The 18,371-nt window shown below is 47.3% G+C and overlaps 2 protein-coding genes and 1 pseudogene across 2 annotated transcripts; 1 reads left to right on the top strand and 2 right to left on the bottom strand.

Moving 5' to 3' along the window:
* Positions 1-18,371, top strand: part of LOC129715338 (uncharacterized) — a 126,095-nt pseudogene that overhangs the window by 76,322 nt on the left and 31,402 nt on the right.
* On the bottom strand, positions 5,059-6,037 carry LOC129715342 (histone H4-like). The gene has a single exon (XM_055665216.1). The coding sequence runs from the start codon at positions 5,992-5,994 to the stop codon at positions 5,530-5,532; it is 465 nt and encodes a 154-aa protein (XP_055521191.1). The 5' UTR covers positions 5,995-6,037; the 3' UTR covers positions 5,059-5,529.
* Positions 8,075-8,758, bottom strand: LOC129715337 (histone H1-like). Its single transcript, XM_055665211.1, has one exon. The coding sequence runs from the start codon at positions 8,756-8,758 to the stop codon at positions 8,075-8,077; it is 684 nt and encodes a 227-aa protein (XP_055521186.1).

The raw sequence follows: 18,371 nt of genomic DNA, 5'->3' as shown, positions 1-18,371 counted from the left end.
TCCACTCTTGGTATGGGGTGTTGATCAATGTTCAATTGATGGTTTACAGTCACTTACTATTAGCCACAGATGCGCACCTTGCCACAAGGCTTCTGAACGACAACTTTGGGTGTGGCCCAGTGAATGGTCCACATGGGTGATAATTCCCATTTCTTCAAGACGGCAGAGTTACTTGTCGACAGCGTCCATCCGACTGAACGGAACTGTATGCATCTCCTGAGGGACGCTGTTTTGCCGGCCATTTTGTGCAGTTCTTTACTCAGCAGCTCGGCCATCTTAGCACACTGCAGCACATTCTTCAATGAGGCGTCTGATTCCTTGAGAATCACCTGCTGGATGAATGCATGCCTGCAGCCCATGACCAGTCTATCCCACAACGCATTGTCTTGGCACTTTTCGCAGCATCGAGTTTAAAAATCGCATACTTTTGCCTTGGTGCGAAGTTCGGCAAGAAATTTGGTGACCCTTCCTGTTGCACCGTCCGGTAGAAAACAAAGCGAGCTGCAAGGAAATTTCGACTTTCTTCAAGGCCGATGTGATCTCAGCATATGAAACGTCAGTTACCTCTTCTGTAATTAAATTTTGAAGCAGTGCTAATCTTTCTGGAGACATCGACGAACACAAGAGAGCCTTCTTCCTCAGGTGTCATAATTGCCATACTTTGAAAATTAAACTCAGCTCGCATTAAATACGACGACCACCTTTCTCGCTCGGGATCGAAATGATCGAATTGCCGAGACATGTTAGTTTGAGTTCACTACAGAACTAAAAAAAATATATTTTTTTTTAAAACAAAAAATAGGCTGTTATCTGGGTCTTTGGATGCAATCCAACGAATCCCACTCCTGACACCATGTTCTTGTTCGTCTTCTAGGTCTGCACAAGTACTTGAGAGTCTTCAAGGTACCACAGAAGTCTTTATTACATTACTTCAAAGTTAGCAGCAAGGCAACTCAAAAATGGCTGCACACACAGAATCTGACTGCACACTCCCACACACACAGGATAAACTATATACAAGACACCTCCCTTTGCCCTGTGCAGCACAACCTGCTACACGGGAGGAGCAATGGGTCCTCCCACCCCATACAGTTCACCAAACATCCCAATTAGCGTTATAAAATGTAGTGTATACATTCATATACTGATATAGAAGTGCTTGCTTGAACATGAATGTTGTACATTGCTACCATAATTTAGTTTTGAATTTAACATGATCATGATTTTGAACATGATCTTGATTTTTTGAAGTCCCATTATATCATGTTGTCTAAATTATGCTTGAGGAAGTTGAGGAAATTTTAAATTGCATTATTATTTGATTCATAAAATTAAATATATCTACATTATATGTCCTCATTCTTAAATGAGAAGGAGATAAGAACGTATTCAGTGTACATTTTCACAATTGGCCATTTTGTTACTTAATGTGTGCAATAGGGAGGTTGCACGCAGTCGAGGTCACGACCCGTGACCCGTACTGTTGCCACGCAACAGCAACTGGAGTACACGCGCTGAACTGCAGGTAAGCATTTACTACGGCTGTCAGCACAGTGGCCCCTTCTTCTGGCCCAGCATCCAGACTGGTTGCACACCCGCGGACCGTCTATCCCCACAGCCAGGGGTGAGGGTTGGGGTGGGGGAGGGAAGAAGAGGTCCTGGGTGGGTGGATTGAGCAGATCGTCCCCAACTCTGCTGCAGCTGACGTTGCCTGGAGCCCTGGCCCCGGCCCTTCTCCCCCCCGGGCCCCTGGCCCCCCTGGCCCCTGACCCTCATCCACCCCCCCCAGCCCCTCACCCACCGGCCCCGCACCCTCGTCCCCCTGGCCCCTCGCCCCCTGGCCCCAGACCTGCTACACCCGGCCTTTGTGTGGGCGCTGCCGACCCACAGCCCGTGACAGTGCGGCCCACAGGGGGAGGCGGCGGCCGTGGCTGGGCAGCGCTGACATCGGGGGGGAGAGTTGTCCCGAGGGATGTGCTCCTTCGGCCATTTACACCTCCGGGCTCGGGTTCAGAGCAAACCTTCCCGCTTTCAACGAAAGCGTAAAAAATGACAATTTTGGTGGTTTTTAAAAGGTAAGAAGGTACGTGTCTCATGCGTTAACAGTGTGTGCCGAGGCAGCCATGTCCTCCACATGGATTGAGCTGCTCCGTGCGTCATGTTCTTTGACCCGATGACCTTATAGCTAAACAAATTACCTGCCTCTTAATTACTTTTTAATATGTGAATAAAAGTTAATGAGTGAATGCAAGCACCTAAAGACAGATCGGGGAAACTTCCCACATTTTCGCTCCCAGAGTGCGTGCATTTTTTACTGCAATTCCATTCGAAAAAGTTTGCACAATTAATTAAATTAATTGCATGGTCCAAACTTAGAAGAAATCACTTCCTCGGAGATTACGCGGTAAGTACACTGAGCTAGGAACGCTGTTGCTATGGTACAAGCTGACTCGAATCGCTTAATCATGGCTGCAGACTTGTGTATAACCAAAAATGATTATAATGAGGCCCCACATTAATGTGCCTTAAAATAATAACATTAATGTTATTATATTAAGCTGGCATAACTAACGTGGCGCTTCGTACTCTATATAGCCGGTTCCCAAGATGGCTCAAAAAAAATTACCCATGACCTACATTGAACACATGTCTACTAAACTGTGAGTGTGGTTTTACTGACATTGAGTGCCCTTAATGTGGTTTGAAAATGTGATTGGTTTGAAGTAAAAGCACTGCAAATGGTTGGTGGGGTTTTGGATTGAAGTAAAAGCACTGCAAATGGTTGGTGGGGATTTGGGTTGAAGCAAAAGCACAGCAAATAGTTGGTGGGGGTTTCGGTTGAAGTAAAAGCACTGCAAATAGTTGGTGGGGGTTTCAGTTGAAGTATGAAATGGTATGAAACTGCATTTAAATTTGATGGCCTTGCACCCTGCTTGAAGTGGTATGAAACTGCACTTGAATTTGGTGGCCTTGGACCCTGCTTGAAGTGATACGAAACTGCACGAATTTGGTGGCCTTGCACCCTGCATGAAATGGTATGAAGCTGCACTTGAATTTGGTGGCCTTGCACCCTGCTTGAAGTATGAAACTTCACTTGAATTTGGTGGCCTTGCACCCTGCTTGAAATGGTAGGCAACTGCATCAGAATTTGGCAGCCTTGCACCCTGGTTGAAGTGGTATGAAACTGCACGAATTTGGTGGCCTTGCATCCTGCTTGAAGTGGTAGGAAAATGGATTTGAATTTGGTGGCCTTACAACCTCCTTCAAGCCTGAGTCAACTGTCAGCCCAACAGCCTTGAGCGAGCTGCCAGCACATCAGGCTTGAGGGACTAAGTTGCCACCCCAAGAATCCATTTGGCCCACAATGTCCATACTAGCCCTCTGCAAACCAGTCCCTTCAGCCCACAACACCCCATACCAGCGCTCCAGGACCCCCACCCCCACCACTGGCCATCAATATTGGAACTGGTGGAGAGGTGGAATATTGCGTTGGGGGATCAGCCCTCCCGTGTTAACATGGGACCCCCACTTAGTCTAGTCTATCATTTAAAATCCTCATTCCAAGCAATAGTTCCCAGCACAGGGTCTTCCCTGTATGTCTTTTTTGATGATAAATGCTTTTGTCTGGAAGCGTGCGGTTTGTTTTCACGGCACTGGAGCTCTGGCGGTTTAAAACCCGCTACATTTAAATAGTGTTGCGCGACATTTGAAAATAAATATCACCGTGGTTACAGGTAGCGACTGCGAAGTGATGTATTTTGCATAAAATGTCACCTCATGAATTAAACGGTAACCAATTAATTGATTACATTTCGGCCAATGAATATTTTTTTTAAACCAGCAAGCAAAGGTTGCAATCAAAGATCCTAGAGGAGCTTTGATTGCAATTGCATCCAATAGCATTTCCTCAAAGGTCGGAGGCTGGTGTAAATGAAAAGGTACAATTAGTACCCTGTGATAATATTTTGCCCAGTCATGATTGGGAGAATATGTCGGCACCAATCTCTAAGCACCCCACAGTTCTCGACGGCGCTTCAGGCCAGGTCCCGCTTTATTCATTGAGGCGCGCCCCGACCTCGAGAGTCCGACCTCAGCCCGACTCGCTAGGACTTCAGCCCGACTTGCGCCGACCACGAGGTTCCGTCCTTGACCCGACTCACTTCAAATTTGATGTTCCGACCTGACTCGCTACGACCTCGACGCTCCGACGGCCGGGACCAAAGATCCTAGAGGAGCTCCTCTATAATCTTTGGCCGGGACTTCGCGCGGGATCTGTAGACCGCGGCGCCCTGTGTGGTGTCCTCCTTCGTCGTGTGTCCGGCGAGTCGGCCTGCTTGCATGTCTCTGCGGGATGCTGTGTCTTTGGAGCTGCGAGCTTACCTTAGTACTGCTACTTCACAGCAATGATTATAGAATCATTTATCTAAAATCTTTGCTTTACAGTGCAGTAATTTGCAACCCCATAGAATGACTGCAGACAGTTAGGACATCCAGCACAACCTGATAAATGAGAGTAACATTTACACTGGATACTCGATATGGATCATGTGCAGGCAAATGAGCTGAGTTTATCTTGGCATCGTTAGACACAGATGTTGTGGGCTCTGCTTCAAGTTCAATTACTGCAACAGTTCAAGGAGGCATCTCACCCCTACTTGTTCTAAGGATGGTGAGGGATGGGCAATAAATGCTGCCCTTATGATGCTGCCCGGGTTACAAAAGGGAGCTGTGAAGGGCAATTCGCAAAAAAACAGGTTGATTTTAAACCACAAAGCAAGAGTGCAGGAAATACTCTCCACTCATCCGAGTAACTGCAACTGATATATTCAAGAAGTGTGAATCCATTCATGGAAAGATGCCCTACATGGTTTGAGGGCAGCCTTCCTTGAACGGTCTGAAGAAGGTTCCCGACCAGAACTCTCGCCTATCCATTTTCTCCAGAGATGCTGCTTGACCCGCTGGGTGTCTGCCATCCTGTGCCTTTTTTTTCAGAGAAGAATACCATTGATTGGCACCTTGTCCACCATAATATCAATGTGGCCACGTTGCACAATTTATAGCAACTCCCCAAGATTTCTTCAGCAGCACCTCCCTAAACGGAAGCACAAAGGCAGCAAGTGCAATAGATCTGGCAAAGACTAATCAGACAATCTAATCAGATAATACCGGAACTGTGGTTACAATCATCATGCAAATCTAGCACACTTAAGGAGAGAAGGCAAAATGAATTGGTTGATAATAATCTCTCAAATTAGAAAGTGGTTTGTTAGATGTAATTTTAATCCGTAGAATTGGGAAGAATGTGATGTTACCATTTATGTATATAAAGAAAATAAATTAGATGGTGACGGTGACCAGAGTCGAGGGACAAAGTTTATTATTTTAACATAAATTTAATGTTATTGATTTGCCATGTGTATGATGGAGCGTTTCTTGTTCGAAGCAGTTAAACCAAGTTATCAGTCTTTTAGAATGATATGGTGGTTCTGAAAAGAACCTTTGATTTTCTAATTACTTCTCATTTATTTTTTAGCCCCCGAAACCATACAATGTACGTCCCTGGCGTTTCAGTGCATACACCACGTCCATGGCTGTCACTGTCTTGCGTTTCGCATGTTCCGTGTAGGTTACCGAATCCCGGATTACATTCTCAAGAAAAACTTTCAAAACGCCGCGCACTTCCTCGTAGATGAGGCCAGAAATGCGCTTGACGCCACCTCGGCGAGCTAAACGACGTATAGCAGGTTTGGTGATGCCTTGGATGTTGTCACGGAGAACTTTACGGTGTCGCTTCGCACCACCCTTGCCCAACCCCTTCCCACCTTTTCCTCTACCGGTCATGATGCCAAATATCTGGTTAACAAGTGAAAAATAAACGGGTGCCTCACTTGTTCTTATACCGGATGCGCGGACCTGGGTGAAGAACAACAAGAAACGCGAGGCAGTAAATATCACGTGTCTCATCCTTTGACGCAGGCCTATCACTGCCGACATCAAGTGAAATTAAATAAACAATGCACTTGCTCAACGGAAAAAATTGCGTATATTTGTCGATTATCTTGCAATTTGTGACATTATATTATTAATTGCGACAACAGTTTCGTTTATATGGGAAATGAAATATTTTTTTAAAGCTATGGATTTTATGCCAGGGAAACGAGTAATGTGAGGGAAACGATTGTAGTACTTTGGAACGAGATAAGGGTGTCTAGTCCTAATTTTAACCCTAAAATTACTTAAGTTACTATGGAACCATGGTTGCAACAAGGAAACTATCTCTTCGCATTGACCATTGGATTTACACTCCAGAACTGTTCTTCTAAATTTTCAAATTGGAAGAATGTGTTTGCAATTTCAATTTCCAAGTGCATTGGGGTGCATAAATTATGTATATGCTTTTGTGCGTTAAACCCACCTCAACCACAAGACATCTCCATTCCATCTCCTTAACCATCGTGTTTTTCTCCATGGTAAAAAAACACTGCGCAGAAATACTCATTGAGGACGTTGCCCATCTCCTGGGTCACCACACGTCGATGCCCACCTCTATTTCTGAGGGGAACTATACTTTCACTGATCTGGCCTAGTCTTCTGTCTGTATACATATTAGAAAGGTAGAACATAGGTGCAAGAGTAGGCCATTCGAGCCAGCACCGTCATTCGATATGATCATGGTTTATTATCCAAATTCAGTACCCCGTTCTTGTTTTATCCACATATCCATTGATTCCGTTAGTGCTGAAAGAACTCAACGGGTCAGGCAGCAACTGTGGGGAGAATGGCCAGACAACGTTTCTTCTTGCAGAGTCGTGAATCTCTGGAACTTTATTCCTTCGCAGGATGTACAGGCGAGGTATTTAAAGAGTGGTCGATTTGTCTTAAATTTAACGAGGTAAAGCAAGGAATGAACAGCTATGGAGAACTGATGTAGAAGAGTAGATGACGTCCATGACATTAGTGAATGGTGCAGCAGGCTTGAGGGGTAGAGTGGTCTATTCCTGCTCCGATTTTGTTATGTCCTTCTATACTTCTTCAACATGTCATAGATTCAGAGTTATGCAACTTGGAAACCGACCCTTCGGCCCAACTTGCTCATGCCATCCAAGATGCTCCATATCCACTAGTCCCACTTGCCCGCTGATGGCTGATATTAGAAACATAGAAAAATGGGTGCAGGAGTAGGCCATTCGGCCCTTCGAACCAGTACCTGCATCGAGCTTATCCAATCCTTTAAAAATTGTATATGTTTCTATAAGAACAATATTACAAACCAAATACAATAATTTTCTCAGGGAATGGATGGATTGATCTGGATGAGTTTTTTTTTCACAATTGCACATTGGTAGCTGACGGTGAAGGGCTGAGGTTGGAGTTCCCTAGACATGCTATATGTACTTTTCAAATCTTATCCTAAATGTTAGTCACTAATTGTTTGCAGAATTATATTAGGATTGGGAGCACGGGTGTTTGCATGAATACGTGTCTAGCATTTTAGATTCTGTGAGCTCATATGACAACTTCCTACAAAGATGAATTGATAATTGTGACAAACATAATCCATTTTAGCCGATTACATCTAAATTATAAAATGAGAAAAAATCTTACTATTTCATTTGAAGCGGAATAAATTACGTGAAGACATGAAATAGATGTATTACCTCTATTTTGTCAACAACTTCCGGAATTTAAATGAAGATATTTGGACAGGCACGGGAGTTGGAAGGGTATGGAGATATGGGCCAGGCTATAAATGGTAGTAGCTCGGTTGGGCAATGTGGTTGGCATGGATGATATATCATGAAGGGCCTGTCTCTATGCAAAACTCAAAGCGTCGGAGGAATTCAGCGAGTCAGGCAACATCTTTTGAGGATAAGGACAGACGATGCTTCAGGTCGGCCCTTCTTCAGATTGATCGCAATGGGGGGTAGGAGAAAGCTGAAAGAGGGCGTGACAGCTCAATGTTTCTATGAATTAAAATTTATCCGGGAGAAATTACCCTATTGTCAGTAACTCCTAATAAATATGTATGGGTGGCTCTGAAAAGAGCCTTTGTGTTTGGCTGTACGGGTTTTGTCTACCTCTTTCTGACTACCCGTCGTTGCTGCCCCACAGCGCTGGAGGCAGGTCTCTTGGACCCTTTCTTGGCCGCCTTGCGCTTGATGGGACTCTTGGCCGCCGGTTTCTTAGCCCTTCTCTGGGCGGCGGTCCTCGGGCCCATTTTCCTAGCAGGCGCTTTTTTCTTGGTGTTCCTTTTGTTCCGAACTTTGCCTTGTCCCGGTTCGCACTCTGCCCCTCTCAGCTCCTTAACCCGCTCCGAGAGAGTGGCCGCGGAAGTGTCAGTGCCGTCCTCAGATGGAGCGCTCTTGTTAGACTTATTTGGCCAGGCGCCGACCTTGTCCGTCCTGCAGCTGGCTGCCGAGGTTTTCTTTACAGCGCCCAGCTTGGCGACCTGACGCTCCTTGGTGGCGGCCACGGCATCCAGGATCTGCTCGGCCACGGCGGCCGCTGCGCCTTTCTGCGGGCGATAGGCCGCCTTCTTCTTCGTGGCAGCGAGTGCGACGGGAGGAGCCGATGTTACGGGACCACTGATGAGATCAGGAGGGATAGCGGCGGCAATATCCGCCTTGATGGGTGCGATCTCCGCCATCTCCACCTCTATCTGATGGACACCGCTGCGGAAGTGGCAGCTCAATGCAGGATCACGCTTTATAAAAGCGAAAGGCGGACAGGGGAGAGACAATCCGTTGGCCACGCCCATAGCGCGAGTGGAGCTGCCCAATCCACCACTAAGCCGCGTCCCTGACCATCATCACCCACTCCATTTCCCATCTAATTTCAATGCACCCTGTTTCATCCTTCAGCAAGATTTAGATTGGTGTACCTTTATATTGAAATAAACTATGCACCATCGCTACTCTTCTGACAGGTTGTATTTCTTTACTTGCATGTATTGTTGATCATTGTAAATAAAAACAAGGAATTGAACCATAAACTATGAACATCGAACCTTTGCTTTGTCAAGACATCTCACGCACTTCTCCTGATAAAATGCTTACTACAACACATGTGTAGACGTCGGTGAGAGTTGTTGGGGACATGTCAAACTTCCTCTTGCAAAGGGTCTCAAGCAAAGATAGGTCTCAATTCTCGATCTCTACTGCTTCCGTGCCCAATATGAAGATTTCCATTTTAGGCATCAACGTATCACCCCTCCCCGTCTCCTGGATACATTTTGGGTCCATGGCGACTCCTAAGATCAAAGAGTCACACAGCATGGAAACAGGCCCTACGGCCCAATTAGCCCAGGCCGAACAAATGTTGAACCTTCAATAACGGAAGTTCAACCATTTAACCTGTGGAAGACTCATTTACTAATTTCCACCTCCATTTACAGTGGAAAGATGAAATGAAGTCGAACAAGGTGCTTATGTAATGACTAACTTGAAGTCTGTTATATTGGATTAAGTTATGGTCAGGTTGCAATCTTCAGTCACATGCTCCATTTTCCTTTTTCAGCAATATTCAAACATGACTAATATTTCACTTTCTTTGGACAAATAAATACAGCAAACATTGTGCAGCCAATAACGTACATCATACACATTACACCTTACAGATTCATAAATCATGAGGGGCATAGATAAGTTGAATTGCCACAGTCTTTTCTCCAGGGTAGGTTCAAGGTGAAAGGGGAAAGATTTTGAGGGGACAGAAGATGATGGGTCTATGGAATGAGCTTCTTGAGTTAGCGCTAGCGGCAGGTACAGTTATAACAAGACTCCCAGACAGCTAAACATACAAAGTAGATTTGGAAGAATATGGGCCAAAAGTAGGCAAAATATAGGGGGGTTGCGTGTAAGGTCATCGGGTCAAAGGGCGTGATGCACGGACCAAATCAATCCATGTGGAGGGCATGGCTGCCTCGGCACAGACTGTTAACACACGGAACGCGTACCTTCAGACATGTTAAAAATAGCCGAAATTGTCATTTTTTGCGCTGTAAATATGTGTCGCTACTGTCATTGAAAGCGGGAATGTATCAGTATCTTTGCTCTGAGCCTGAGCACCAAGGTGTACGCCGCCGAAGGAGGCCATCCATTTGGACAGCCCCCACTCTCCACCCGAGGTCAGCGCTGTCCGGTCAAGGCCGCCCACTGCCCCATCTCCCTCTGTGGGCTGCACTGTCACGGGCTGTGTGTCGGCAGCGCCCACACATGGGGCCGGGTGAAGCGGGGCCGGGGGGAGCGGGACCAGGGCCGGGTGGAACGGGGCTGGGGCCGGCGGGAGCGGGTCCGGGTGAGGACGGGCCGCGGCTCTGGGCAATGTCAGCTGCAGCAGAGTTGGGGATGGACTGCTCCCTCCGCCCACCCAGATTCACTGACCGCGCTGCACCGACACCCCAACCTCTTCCTTCCCCCCCCCCTACCCACCCCACCGACCACCTCCTCCTCCTTCCACCGCCAGCCGCAGTGATAGATGGCCCGGGGTCCGTGAGTGTGCAACCGCTCCGGATGCTGGGCCAGAAGAAGGGCCTGCTGTGCTGCCAGAATGCTTACCTGCAGTTCACCGCGTGTACTCCAGTTGGCGTTGCGTGGCAACAGTACGGGTCACGGGTCATGACCTCGACTGCGTGCAACCTCCCTATAACCAGCCAGTAAGGAAACTTGGTGGGCTTTGGCACCTCGGGCCGAAGGGCGTGTTTTGGTGCTGTACAGCTCTATGGAGGAGGAGGAGGAGCCATCTTGAGGAACGGCTGCTAGCCAGCAACCGTCCATTTTAATTTGCTTTTTTTTAATGGTTTTTAGTGAGTCCTGTTTTTCATTCGTAGGGGATATGGACTTTTTAAAGTGGGGGGTAGGTGTCAACTCTACTTCTAGGTCCCTACCTGGTCTGTGAGGCAGCTTTATCTCCGGGTTGCCCGTCGGCCTGTCCTCGTGGCCTACCAGCGGGCTTGGAGACGCCGTTTCCTGGCGAGGACCGCCCAGCACCTCGGCCTCAGTGGCAGCACAGCGCTGGAGCGCTATCGTGGAGCGGAGCGGGCGATGCCTTGCCTGGGTCGCCGTGCTGGATCGACGCGCTGGAGCACCGGTGAGCTGAGACCGCCGTGTTCAACACCTCTGGGCTGCGGGTCTGCGGAGCGGAGCAGGCAGCGCCGACTTCATCATCGGGAGCCTGGGAGCTCCAAACCGGCGCGGCCTTGTCGGCTTCGGAAGTCGTGGTCTCCAACTAGAAAGCTGCCGTTCCAGGTGGCCCAGCCGCTGAGAGGACTCTCCTGACACCGGGTCAACACCACCCGGTGAGAATGGCCAGGAACATCGGGCCTCCGTAGAGGCAATTGCGGAGGCCTCAATAGGCCTGACTTTGGGGTGAACTTGGGGGCGGGACGGACATTGTGCCTTCCCCACATGATTTTTTTTTGTCTATAATGTAATCCTGTTAGCCTTTGTCCAAGATGGTTGCCGTGAAGGGAGAGTGGACGCTGGCGCGCTTTGGCTGCCGCTGCTCTCTCTTCACATTGTGTTTTTGATTTTCTGTTTTTGGACTGAATTCTGTTTTTAGTTTGTGTCTCTGTGATGTCTTTATTATTTATTTTACTCTGATTATATGTTTATATTCCTGTTAATCTATGTAAGGTGTCCTTGAGATGTCTGAAAGGCACCCAACAAATAAAATGTATTATTATTATTATTATGACTGTCTGACTCTATAAATGATTATTTAGCCACCCATTTATGATTAGTGTTTTTTTTTTTTTTTTAATTTTGACTTGTTGCAAAAGGTACATTTTTCAGGATATTGAGTGCAGGAGTTGGAATATCATGTCATGCCTGTATCTGAAATTGTTACGGTTGTACAGGACCACGCATAGTGTAAATACTCTGTTTAATAATAAGCGAGTTTGGTATTCCGACTGCGCATGCCCAGGCCATAGGTCACAAGTGAAAAACACTCTCGGCAGCCGTGCCGCGGCATGCACACAGACCTGCGCCTCATCCGCAGTCAGGATCGATCTCGGGTCTCTGGCGCCGCAATCGCTGCCAAACCACCACTGGACCATCCCCGTCTGTCCCCTCCTGAGTGCCCCCCCCCCCCCCCACCGGGTTAACCTACAGCCCTGCCTGGACTTACCACGAACGACGGCCCAGGCTTACAGCCAGCACGAAGCAGCGCTAACTCCACCGCTCCGGGCTGGTGTCCCGTTAGTCCAGGCATGGCTGGTAGGTTAACCCGGCGAGACAGGCGGAGTTGAGCTGGATTTAGCACTGCTTCTTCGCGCTGGCAGTCTGACTCCCGACTTCTCTGGCCGCCCCTGGACGGGGTGAGGGGCACCGGAGACCCGGGTTTGGTCCTGGCTGCAGATGAGGCGCAGGCCTGACGTGATTGATCGGCCCAAATCACACGGTGTGCACGTGAGAGTTCGAGCCCGATAATTGAAAGTTGGAGTGACAAATGGCTTGACCACAAGATGGCACCATATGGTCCCTCCCCCCAAAACTGGAGTAATGGAGGTGAGTAGGTTTACGAGTGAGGTGGCCTGATCTCGTGTACATGTCTCCTATGCTCGGGGTCACAACCGGCAGAGTTGAGGGTGGGTGTGGTCGTAACGGTGGACGCCCTCTAAATCGGGGCTGTGCCACTTGCACTGGTTGATCAATGTCCAATTGTGCCGGTTTAAGATGATCCACAGATCTCGTGACTACTGCCCAAGTTGATGACAAAAGTCGAGGTGCCGTGTTGCAGCACCTGGAAAGGTCCTTCGAAAGGGTGCCCAACAACATATTTTATGGCATATCTTATCAGAGCAGACCGCACCACTGCCTCCTGCGTGAGCCAATCATAAGCCCCCCTTGTCTGCAACTTTTCTGCGCTACTAGCGACAAGGGGCGCATGTGGTCTACCCAACTATTGCTGTTATGTTTTGTTCACCAATGCTACGCTTTCCCATAGAATGACCTGAGAAAGGCTACGTTCCCAGGCAATGTGCAAGGTCAATTCTAGGAGATAACGCGTCGGAATCTTGTTTTCAAGGGGCTATGGGATGTAGCGCTGCTCAATTAGTGAAATTATATGATTTATTTGTTGTTGGTGGGAAATGACTCCATTTCACATTTTAGCTGAAATTGTCTGTTTAACCCTTGCGTTACAGTGGCTAATTAGGGGTAGTCAATTTGTATGTGGGAGGTCACTTCTCATAAATTTGATTAAGTTTTCTGAATTCAATCTCATGTGATTCTCTTTCCTTTGGAGTCGGGTAAGATGCTGATAACAGTTTTAGACATAAAAGGTGGCTGGGCGGTAGAGCTATTGCTTTACTGCACCAGAGACTCAGGTTCAATCCTGACTACGGGTGCTTGGGGGGGGGGGGGGGTGGGGGGTGGGGGTTAACAGGGTGAGGGGGGGGGGGGGGGGGGGGGGGGGGGAAGGAGGAGCAAGCGCAGGGTTCTTTGTAACTATATCAGCACCGATTATGTGGTGATTATTTGCGCTCCTTGGGTATGCAAGCAGAGAATTTCACTGTGCCTTGTCCATTCCATTCCAGACAGATTCTTTTAAATGTATTCAACTGCTTTTGTTTAGGAAATTGCTGCATAGACACCAGCTCTTCCATTTCTCTGCACTACAGTATTTTAGTATAAAGGAACTGCAGATACTGGTTAAAATAACAAAATGGTTCAGTATTGATGTGGATAGAGAACTGGCTGGCAAACAGGAAGCAAAGAGTAGGAGTAAACGGGTCCTTTTCACAATGGCAGGCAGTGACTAGTGAGGTACCGCAAGGCTCAGTGCTGGGACCCCAGCTATTTACAATATATATTAATGATCTGGATGAGGGAATTGAAGGCAATATCTCCAAGTTTGCGGATGACACTAAGCTGGGGGGCAGTGTTAGCTGTGAGGAGGATGCTAGGAGACTGCAAGGTGACTTGGATAGGCTGGATGAGTGGACAAATGTTTGGCAGATGCAGTATAATGTGGATAAATGTGAGGTTATCCATTTTGGTGGCAAATACGGGAAAGCAGACTATTATCTAAATGGTGGCCGATTGGGAATGGGGGAGATGCAGCGAGACCTGGGTGTCATGGTACACCAGTCATTGAAGGTAGGCATGCAGGTGCAGCAGGCAGTAAAGAAAGCGAATGGTATGTTAGCTTTCATTGCAAAAGGATTTGAGTATAGGAGCAGGGAGGTTCTACTGCAGTTGTACAGGGTCTTGGTGAGACCACACCTGGAGTATTGCGTACAGTTTTGGTCTCCAAATCTGAGGAAGGACATTATTGCCATAGAGGGAGTGCAGAGACGGTTCACCAGACTGATTCCTGGGATGTCAGGACTGTCTTATGAAGAAAGACTGGATAGACTTGGTTTATACTCTCTAGAATTTAGGAGATTGAGAGGGGATCTTATAGAAACTTACAAAATTCTTAAGGGGTTGGACAGGCTAGATGCAGGAAGATTGTTCCCGATGTTAGGGAAGTCCAGGACAAGGGGTCACAGCTTAAGGATAAGGGGGAAATCCTTTAAAACCGAGATGAGAAGAACTTTTTTCACACAGAGAGTGGTGAATCTCTGGAACTCTCTGCCACAGAGGGTAGTTGAGGCCAGTTCATTGGCTATATTTAAGAGGGAGTTAAATGTGGCCCTTGTGGCTAAGGGGATCAGGGGGTATGGAGAGAAGGCAGGTGCGGGATACTGAGTTGGATGATCAGCCATGATCATATTGAATGGCGGTGCAGGCTCGAAGGGCCGAATGGCCTACTCTTGCACCTAATTTCTATGTTTCTATGTTTCTATGTTTCTATGACACAAAGTGCTGGACCAGCGTTCCGGTATGGCCAGAGGGCATTGGATGTCCTTTAATCCCGAGTGACCATCTTCCTTGCTAATTCCCACCCAGTCCCTCCGACTCACTTCACAGGAGGTATACTGAACGCCCCTCAAGAGTTTACCCTCACTACTGGACGATTTACATCCTCTTAAGCAACTTTTACTTCCTCTCGATCTTCCTCTGCTTTGTCCGGCACATCTGTGATTCAGGCACGGTGGGACCAAAAAAATTGAACACTCAACCACGCACACGAAAATGTTGACCCTTTTATTTCTATCGGCTATCAACTGACGTGTCGAACAAGAGGATCTGAAGGTTTATTACAACTCGAGTTAAGCATTCACGCAAATCATTGACTTCTAATAACTTCTCATTTGTTTTACTATTACAACTTATCACTTCTTAAACTAAATCAGAAAAGTCATAACTTGGACAGATATTACCCATATGAATGAATTGCCAGATTCATTCTGTTGGTAGGGCATAGTCTTCTCTGAATTTCGAACTCAGGGCTCTCCTTGGGGTAAGGAGGGAGAGATAGGTCAGCCATGATTGAATGGCAGAATAGACGTGATGGGCCAAATGGCCTAATTCTGCTCCTATAACATGATTTTATGAATTTGGGGGGTGAGACAGCATCTCTGGGGAACATGAAAACTGGTGGGCAATGTCTCCGGTCGAGACCCTTTTTCAGACTCTGAAGAAGTTTCTTCCAAAATGTTATCTCTTCCATGTTCTTCAGAGATGCTGCCTGACATGCTGAGGTGCTCCAGCACTTTGAATCATAATGTTTTAAAATAATTTGATTGGGAATAAATCCAGCGCAGGTAGAAATTGAAATGTAATTGCAAACACGATCTTTCCATTTGAGAGATTAAAAGAGCAGTTTCGAGTGGGGTCTGGAGTGTAATTCCAATGGCCTATGTCAATAAATGTATTCCTTGCAGGAACCATTGTCCAAGAGGAAGTAATTTAGTGGGTTAAAATTGGGATGAAAGTCAAGAAATGTATCTGGTTTCCAAGCATTATGTGTTTCTCTCCCATAAAATGGCAAGGTTTATAAAACAAACTTTCATTTCCCACCAACAACAAACGACTGTTGTTGAAATAAATCATATCATTTCACAAATTGCAAGGAAGTGTGCAAATACGCATTTTTGTTCCTGTGGGGAAGAGCATTGTTTATTCAATTTCACTTGACGTCGACAATGACGTATATATCCAGGAGGATAAATCACGTGATATTTACTGGCTACCGCTTCCTGCTTCTTCTTCACCCAGGTCCGCACAGCCGGTATTAGAACCAATCGAGGAACCCATTCATTTACACTTGTCAACCGGCGATTTGGTATCATGTCAGGTAGAGGAAAAGGTGGGAAGGGGTTGGGCAAGGGTGGTGTAAAACGGCACCTTAAAGTCCTCCGTGATAATATTCAAGGCATCACCAAACCTGCCGTTCGTCGTTTGGCTCGACGAGGTGGCGTCAAGCGTATTTCTGGCCTCATCTACGAAGAAGTGCGCGGCGTTTTGAAGGTTTTCCTTGAGAATGTCATCCGGGATTCCTAAACCTACACGGAACATGCGAAACGCAAGACAGTGACAGCAATGGACGTGGCGTATGCACTGAAACGCCAGGGGCGCACCTTGTATGAGTTCGGGGGCTGAAAGATAAATGAAAAGTTATGATCAAAGGTCCTTATCAGGACCACCACATCATTCTTAGAGACCGACAACTTGGTCTAAATACTTTGATAACAGTCTACCCTAATGTATGATAATAAATCGTAATTTCTCATATTTTCGGTTTCCCCCTCGACTCTGGGTCTGGTCATATTACTGTTTTGGTAATGGCAACGTTTCACATTCTTGCCAATGCCACGGACTAAAATGACGAATCTAACCACTATACAATTTCAGAGGTTATTATCAACGTAATTCCTTTTACCTTCTCTCCTTGTTGAAAGTGCTTGTTTTTTCCTGATGGTTGTAACTTCACAGTTTCAGGATCACACTTAACATAATTTACGTGGACATCCATCACAGTGTGTCTCCAACACCTCCTCAATGTGATGGAAGGCAAAGTCTTCTCTTCCCTTTATTCTTCACCCGCGGTCCAACTGCAGCGTCTAGGCGAACTGGGGCTCCAATGTTAGAGCCCCCGGCAGGAGATGGTAAATCCCGTGGCCACTAACCCGCACCGGGCGATGTTAGGCCTCGCTCCGTGTCCTTGCAACCCCGCGATTCCAGCAGGAGAAGCTGCCGTTGCGGGAGCTCCAAAAAGCCGCCTCCCACCAGGGACTTGGAGCTCCCGATGTTCCTGTCCACCGAGCCTGCAGCCGGAGCTTCCAAAGCTCCAAAGTCGTGTCGCAGCCGAGCGCCATCACAGCTCTCCCCGCTCCGAAGACGGCTAGCTCCGCGATCTCAGGTCCTCAGGTCCGCGACTGTAGCCCTCAGGTTGGTCCCGGCCGCCGCCAGCCCCACTATGTTAGGCCGAACGACACCGGAGACCCGACAGGGAAAAAGTCGGGTCCCCGTACAGGGAAGAGACTAACATAGAAACATAGAAAATAGTGCAGGAATAGGCCATGCGGCCCTTCGAGCCTGCACCGCCATTCAATATGATCATGGCTGATCATCCAACTCAGTATCCTATACCTGCCTTCTCTCCATACCCCCTGACCCCTTTAGCCACAAGGGCCACATCTAACTCCCTCTTAAATATAGCCAATGAATTGGCCTCATCTACTTTCTGTGGCAGAGAATTCCACAGATTCACCACTCTCTGTGTGAAAAATGTTTTCCTCATCTCGGTCCTAAAATATTTCCCCCTTATCCTTAAACTGTGACCCCACATCCCGCCCTCCATCCCCCACATATACACAGCTAATAAACTAATAAAAACTAAGCTCAAAACATACATTTAACAAAACCAACATAAAAAAAAAGACGGACGACTGTAGTTGAGCCGCTGCCGTTAGACGCCGCCACACCACACGTCGTGACGTACTCCCCTAATGAAAGTAAACTTAGTATTATAAATTAATTTTGTGTATTGTAAATATACTGAATGCAGTTACATGGGAGGTTTTTCACCATTGTGACTGATCACAAGCCTCTGATGGGACTGTTTGGTGACCACAAACCTGCAAGCCCAATGGCCTCTGCCTGGGTAGCAAGATGGCATATGATTCTGTCTGTCTACAGTTATAGGATTGTCCATCTGGAAGGCAAGAAACACCAGAATGTTGATGCATTGTTGCGCTTTCCGATCCACGAAGAGGACTCTTCATGGAATCACCCTGAGCTCGATGAAGCACCAGAGGCACGCAGCAACTTGCTCACCAATCTGGACACATAGGAAGTGAAGAGAGCCACCAAGAAGGACAAAGTTCTGTCAAAGGTGAGGAGCCACATCATGGAAGGGTGGCTATGTGCTAGGAATCTTCCAGAGGAGTAAAGCCCTTTGCCAGCAAGAAAGAAGAGCTGTCAGTGGAGGATGACATTATCCTGTGGGGATCACGAGTGGTCATCCCAGATAATCTT

This window comes from Leucoraja erinacea, unplaced genomic scaffold (genome assembly GCF_028641065.1).
Source record: "Leucoraja erinacea ecotype New England unplaced genomic scaffold, Leri_hhj_1 Leri_112S, whole genome shotgun sequence".
NCBI classification, from domain to species: domain Eukaryota; kingdom Metazoa; phylum Chordata; class Chondrichthyes; order Rajiformes; family Rajidae; genus Leucoraja; species Leucoraja erinaceus.
This window is presented reverse-complemented; position numbering and strand designations above follow the sequence as displayed.

Bases quoted from the DNA above. Each gene is read 5' to 3' on its own strand.
- LOC129715342 (XM_055665216.1), bottom strand. From the start codon at position 5,994: ATGTCGGCAGTGATAGGCCTGCGTCAAAGGATGAGACACGTGATATTT.
- LOC129715337 (XM_055665211.1), bottom strand. From the start codon at position 8,758: ATGGGCGTGGCCAACGGATTGTCTCTCCCCTGTCCGCCTTTCGCTTTT.